Source organism: Podarcis vaucheri (genome assembly GCF_965113315.1).
Source record: "Podarcis vaucheri genome assembly, chromosome: 7".
In the NCBI taxonomy this organism is placed as follows: domain Eukaryota; kingdom Metazoa; phylum Chordata; class Lepidosauria; order Squamata; family Lacertidae; genus Podarcis; species Podarcis vaucheri.
In genome coordinates this window covers 26,904,670-26,910,669 of record NC_138765.1, presented here as the reverse complement: position 1 = coordinate 26,910,669, position 6,000 = coordinate 26,904,670, and the positions used below count along the sequence as shown (strand labels likewise).

Sequence of the window (6,000 nt, the reverse complement as noted above, 5' to 3'; positions counted from 1 at the left end):
CTCCTGTCTTCCCCTGCCTCCCGCAGTTTGGTCAAACTCATGCTGGTAACTTCAAGAACACTGTCTAACCATCTTGTCCTCTGTCGTCCCCTTCTCCTTGTGCCCTCCATCTTTCCCAACATCAGGGTCTTTTCCAGGGAGTCTTCTCTTCTCATGAGGTGGCCAAAGTATTGGAGCCTCAGCTTCAGGATCCGTCCTTCCAGTGAGCACTCAGGGCTGATTTCCTTAAGAATGGATAGGTGTGATCTTCTTGCAGTCCATGGGACTCGCAAGAGTCTCCTCCAGCACCATAATTCAAAAGCATCAATTCTTCAGTGACCAGCCTTCTTTATGGTCCAGTTCTCACTTCCATACAGCTGCTTCCCAGTTCAGAGCCAAAAGTCATTGTTTCAGGGTAACCCAGGTAGGTAAAGATAATAGAAAGTTCATGCTAGGTCCTGACTTAAAATACAGGTGGGGACTCCATCTGGAATTGCCAGCAGCTGTCCAGGACTATTGTTTGGATGGAAAGTGAGAGGTATGGGGGCGCTGGGTTTTGGTGTTGCGCAGGGAACAGCTGAAATTTGAGACCCCAAGGTCTGCCACTGTTCACAGAGACACTTAAACAAGAGCCATTGAATTGTAGAATTGGGAGGATCATGTAGTCCAACCCCCTGCAATGCAGGAATATTCAGATGTACCAAATGGGAATCGAACCTGCAACCTTGGCATTATCATCACCACACTTTAACCAACCAAGCTATCCTGGCCATTAGGACAAATGGGGTGCTCCCCCACTAACCTCACTGTGCCCCGAAGGCCAACTTCCTCCTCCTCCTCCATCTCAGTGTTGCCCTTGTAGAACTCAGCAGGGAGGATGGGGACAAAACTAGGGTTTAGTTGGCTCTGGCGCCACCTACTGTTGGGCTCCGAGCCTTCTGCCTCTTGTGTCCCAATGGGCACCAGTCACAGATCAGGTGTTTGTGGTTTATGGCCCCAACCCGTTTCGTATCAGCCATTTCACTTTTGCATCAGGTCCCACCTGAAAAACCCCTTTCCCCTTTGCATGGATTACTTCTTTCTCTTTCATTCTCAATCGCCAGATCGATGCTGACCAGGAGAGGCTGATTTGGTTATGCCTTTTTATTTTTATTTTGGTGCATGCAGCACGCTCTGATTAATGTCGCAGCTCCCCCTGCTGGCATCCTCATGGAACACAGCTACAAAGGCAGAAAAGAAAGAGGGCAGACCCAAAACTTTTGAAGGCAGAAACAGTATTGGAAGAAGAACAGGATATAACCAGCTCCCCTTTATACCACCACGAGCACATCGTCATGAATGCACAATAGAAACAAAGTCTGGGTTATCATTCTTGGCACTCTGGGCTCCTTTTCCAACAGAGAGGCAGGACAAAAATAAGCTCGCTAAATAAATACAGGGACATACACTGAAACACTGATGTGCCAGAGTGTTCTGTATTTCTCCTATTTGTTTAATTAATTATTTTTAAAGGACAGCCTTCTAAGGCTGCTTTTCATTAAGGTGGGGGGGGAGTTAAACTGAATTCAGTGGGATGTGCAACACAACCCCTTGCAGGTTCCCCCAGGAGCAAGTCCCACTACGTTCAGTGGAGCATGGGTTAACTGCATATAAGAAGGCTGCCTTACTGAACTCAGTGGCAGATCAGTTCCGTTTTGCATGCAGAAGGATTTAGGTTTAATCTCCAGCATCTCCAGGTACAGCTAGGAAAGACTCATGTCTGAAAACGCAGAGCCACTGCCAGCCAGCGCAGGCAGACCTGAGTTAGATAGGCCAATCATCTGATTCAGTTATAAGGCAGGATCCTGTGCACCTCAATTCTTTCTATGTTCTAAAATGGGTGTGTGCTTCCATGTAATCCAATCCTTTGCATGTAGGACACATGGGAATTAAATGTGGCTCCCATGTAAATTTATGTAGGATTGCAGCCTTAGACATATCCCCTCCCCACCCCCCACAACACATGCTTTCCCCCACTAAATGCATTTATCACTGTATATGTTGACACATGGATTGCTTTACAGCTGCCTGGCTGGTGTTGGGTTTCTTTTTAAAGCACCGCCAGTCACTGGAACAGTACAATTAGCATATGCAGATGAGCTACTGCTCCACTTCTCCCCTTCCCCCTCAATTCTTCTGGAAGCAGTAGCAACTTGAAAAAAGCGCCTGTGTTGCTAGCAGCATTACTCTATGATGTTTTGGAGGGTGATGAAGTAGGGCTGTTTCCCCCGGTTGTGATCTACTTTGAATTCAGTGACTTGATGCCTACACTGGCCCCAGTACCACCATGAACATCAGAGGGCAGACGACACTTCCATAAGATGGAGATACTATGAGTCCCGTCCCCCAACACACACAAACAACCCTAATAGCTAACCTTTGAGAGAGACTCTTCTCTCAATCCCACTACACACACTGAAGACATTTAAGCAGTTGATCTGTGATCTAGTGCCATTTCTTCAACCTTGGGTCCCTAGATGTGGGTGGACTACAACTCCCATCGCCATTAACCATTGGGCTGTGAAATGCAACTTGAAAACAGAGTGGCGTTATAAATGGTCCCGTGGCCAATCGGGGCAGGAGCAGAGAGGAGCCAATCAGAGCCCTGTGAGTGTGGCATAGCCTGCCACAGCCAATGGGTAGAAAGAATGGGAAGGAGAGACACAGGCCAGCTGTCTCTCGCTGCAGATTGGTGAAATGAGGAAGTAGCTGCGTAGCTGCGTTCAATAGCAGCTGGCCTGTTGTGTGCCCATAAGACACAGCGGAGGGAGAAAACAAGGCCTTGGCTTTAGTCACAGGTCACAGATGTGGAAAATCCTGAATAATATTTCATAGTTCCTGGCAGCCTCTCTAAGTCACGGTGACCTAAAGAGAACGCTACAAAGGAAAGCACAGGAGAGATAGTATTTGATGCAAAAACCATTGCCAAAACACTCCGGGCTTCACCACTGTAGCAATTAACATGTGTTTGAAGCTCCTGGAACCTACATTTTTGGCCCATCATCCACATGCCAGCCTCCTTTTAAGAGTCCCCCTATCCCTGGGACAATCTGAAAAGGCTACCTCACTGCCATCAGTGAGCTGGACACACTGCAGTGGGGCTTTTTTTGTGGGTTGGCTTGTTAGAACTTTTTTTTTTGGAAAAAATCCCTTTCCGACTTCCACACGCCCTGCTTCCTCTATGGCTCTTGTCTGGCTTCCAGTAGTTCTCCCGACAACTTTTGGTACAAGTCAAGAATTTCTTTAAATGCAGCTGCACTGGAATTGGTTTTTTGCCAATTCCCTACAACCACCTACTTACAATGTAGGTTGTCTCGGTTGTCTCCAGAAGAGCTGCAGATGGCTCCTTACTGGTGAGGGCCAATGGGATTGTGAGCATTGTGCCATGGACATCCACCCTTTTCCTCTCTCTGCCCCTCTGGAGGGCTGCCTCATTCTTCTCTAGACTAGAACATTTTCTATCCAAGTTACAGATTTCCTACAACAAACAACTTCATTGCCTTCTTAGCTGCAAGCACCTCTGTGTGGGCAATGGCAACTGGTACAAAGTCTGCTCTCTAGCCCAATTTTCACTAGCCAAATGCTGCTGACTCTGCATACAGAAGGGTTTCAATAGGTAACTGGCCCAGTTGGTCCCAATAATGTATTTATTTTTTAAAAAAACACAAAAACCGCAAGTGTTCAGAAGTGATGGCAGTGCTAATGGAAGGGCATAGAGAACAACACACAGCCCAAATACAACCCAGCTAGCAGTGCCCAGCTATTGTGGATGGGAAACATCTGCAGAGAAAATCGAAGGCATTTGTGTGCGGACAACCAAGGTGCGACAACAGGTACATGGAAACGGCGGCCCACGCATGTGTTAATGCCTCAGTGTGAACACAGCCTCAGAGCAATGGCAGTCTCGTCTTTCTGCATTGGCCCTCTCTGAGACAGGACTGCACATCTGAAGAGGCCGCAACCAGGAAGAAGGCACCCCTTTCCTATGTGAGGCCTGTATAGGTGGGTAGCTGTATCTTATCCAAGGCACAGGACGGTCTCCTGGCAGGCTGGCCGTTGTCTGCCTCCTTCCCCAAATCTTGCAGCATCCCACAAACACAAAGGAAGGAAAGGACAGCCCCAATTGCTAAATTACAGCTGAATTAAGGAGGATGCTAGGCTGCTTCGGTTTCCATGGCAACTGCTGAAGGGTTCCGATCACCATGGTTCCCAAGAACACTCCCCTCTGGAGGAGGCGGGCTCTCATTTGCCAATGGGGCAGGCAACCCCAGTGCCTTTCAGGCCGCAAAACCCCTCAGGGTTTTTGTGCAGGTATTGCTGGTGGTAATCTTCAGCGTAGTAGAACTTGCTGGCCTCCTGGATCTCGGTCGTTATCCGTCCCTGTTGCTTCTTAGACAGCTCCTGCCAAAGGATGACAGTAACAGAAGAGACATTCAGGTAGTTAGCACTCCCAACAGGGTGGTTAGAGCATAACGCAAACCACGGATAGGTAACATGCACCGTTCTAGATGTTGTCAAGACTACAGCTCCCATCATCCCTGACCAAGGACTGTACTGGCTGAGGCTGATGGGATTTGGAGTTCAACCATTATCTGCAGGGCCATAGCTCACTATTGCCTAGTACACTGACTGACAGCAACCCTCTAGGATTTCAGATGGGGATCTTCCTCAGCTAGGCCTGGAGATGCCTGGATAGCTCAGTTGGTTAGAGCGTGGGGCTGAGGACAGTAAGGTTGCAGGTTCAATCCCTGTATGGGGCAGTTGCATATTCCTGCTTCGCAGAGGGTTGATCCTCATGGTCTCTTCCAACTCTATGAGTCTATGCCGGGTACTGGAACCTGAAACCACCTGCTTTGCAAAGCATGTCTTCTACTAATGAGCTATGTATGACCTTCCCCCACCTGCCTGCAAGATCTTTAGTTACAAGTCTACGCCACCACTGCCTTCATAGCATCCGTCAAATTTTGGAAGCTTGGTGCTGGAGATATAAAACATCGAGATGCTTATGCTAATTTCACCACACGTGAAAAGAACACAAGTTTATGGCCCATGTGACTGTGAAGGTGGCTGCACTTGGAATACTGTGCACAGTTCTAGCTGCCTCAGCTCAAAAAGGATACGGGACAGCTGGAAAAGAGACGAAAGAGCAGGCAAAATGGTCAAGGGGATGGGAGTGGCTTCCTTATGAAGAAAGGTTGCCACATTTAGGACTTTAGGGGAAAGGTGACATGACAGAAGGCTATAAAATTTAGAACTTATGGGCACCAAATGAAGCGGAATGTTGGGTAGACCAAAGAAAATACTCCACACAGTGCGTAATTAAACTATCGAGCCTGTTCCTCCTGCAGGTAAAAGGTAAAGGTAAAGGACCCCTGGAGTGTTAGGTCCAGTCAAAGGCAACTATGTGGTGCAGCGCTCATCTCGCTTTCAGACTAATGGAGCCAGCATCTGTTTACAGACAGCTTTCTGGGTCATGTGGTCAGCATGTTTAAACCATTTCTGGCACAACAAAACACCATGATGGAAACCAGAGCGCACGAAAATGCTGTTTACCATCCCGCTGCAGCAGTACCTATTTATCTACTTGCACTGGTGTCCTTTCAAACTGCTAGGTTGGCAGGAGCTGGGACAGCGCAACGGGAGCTCACCCCGTCGCAGGGATTTGAACCGCCAACCTTCCGATCGGCAAGCCCAAGAGGCTCCGTGGTTTAGACCACAGTGCCAGCTGCGTCCCTGATCCTCCTGCAGGAGGCAGTGATGGCCACCGACTTGGATGGCTTCATGAGGACTGAGCAAATTCATGGAGGATGAGACTGTCTAATGGCTACCAGCCACAATGGCTGTGTTCTGCCTCCATGGTTGGAGGCTATATGTTTCTGAACACCAGCTGCAGGAAACCATGGGAGGGGAGAGGGTTTTCTCTTGGTCCTGCTTTCAGGTCCTGCTTGAGGGTTCCCCACAGGCACTTTGAGAAGAGGATCC

The 6,000-nt window shown here is 48.5% G+C and overlaps 1 protein-coding gene across 6 annotated transcripts in view; it reads right to left on the bottom strand.

Annotated features, from left to right (window-relative positions):
- Positions 1 to 3,647: 3,647 nt before the first annotated feature.
- The window catches only part of LOC309537285 (mitochondrial peptide methionine sulfoxide reductase-like), a 41,163-nt gene continuing 38,810 nt past the window's right edge, over positions 3,648 to 6,000 (bottom strand). For all 6 annotated transcript variants that reach the window (XM_082232103.1, XM_082232106.1, XM_082232105.1 and 3 more), the window contains one exon: positions 3,648 to 4,419. In XM_082232103.1, coding sequence (XP_082088229.1) covers positions 4,261 to 4,419 — 159 coding nt within the window. In that variant the 3' untranslated portion in view covers positions 3,648 to 4,260. The remainder of the gene's footprint in view (positions 4,420 to 6,000) is intronic.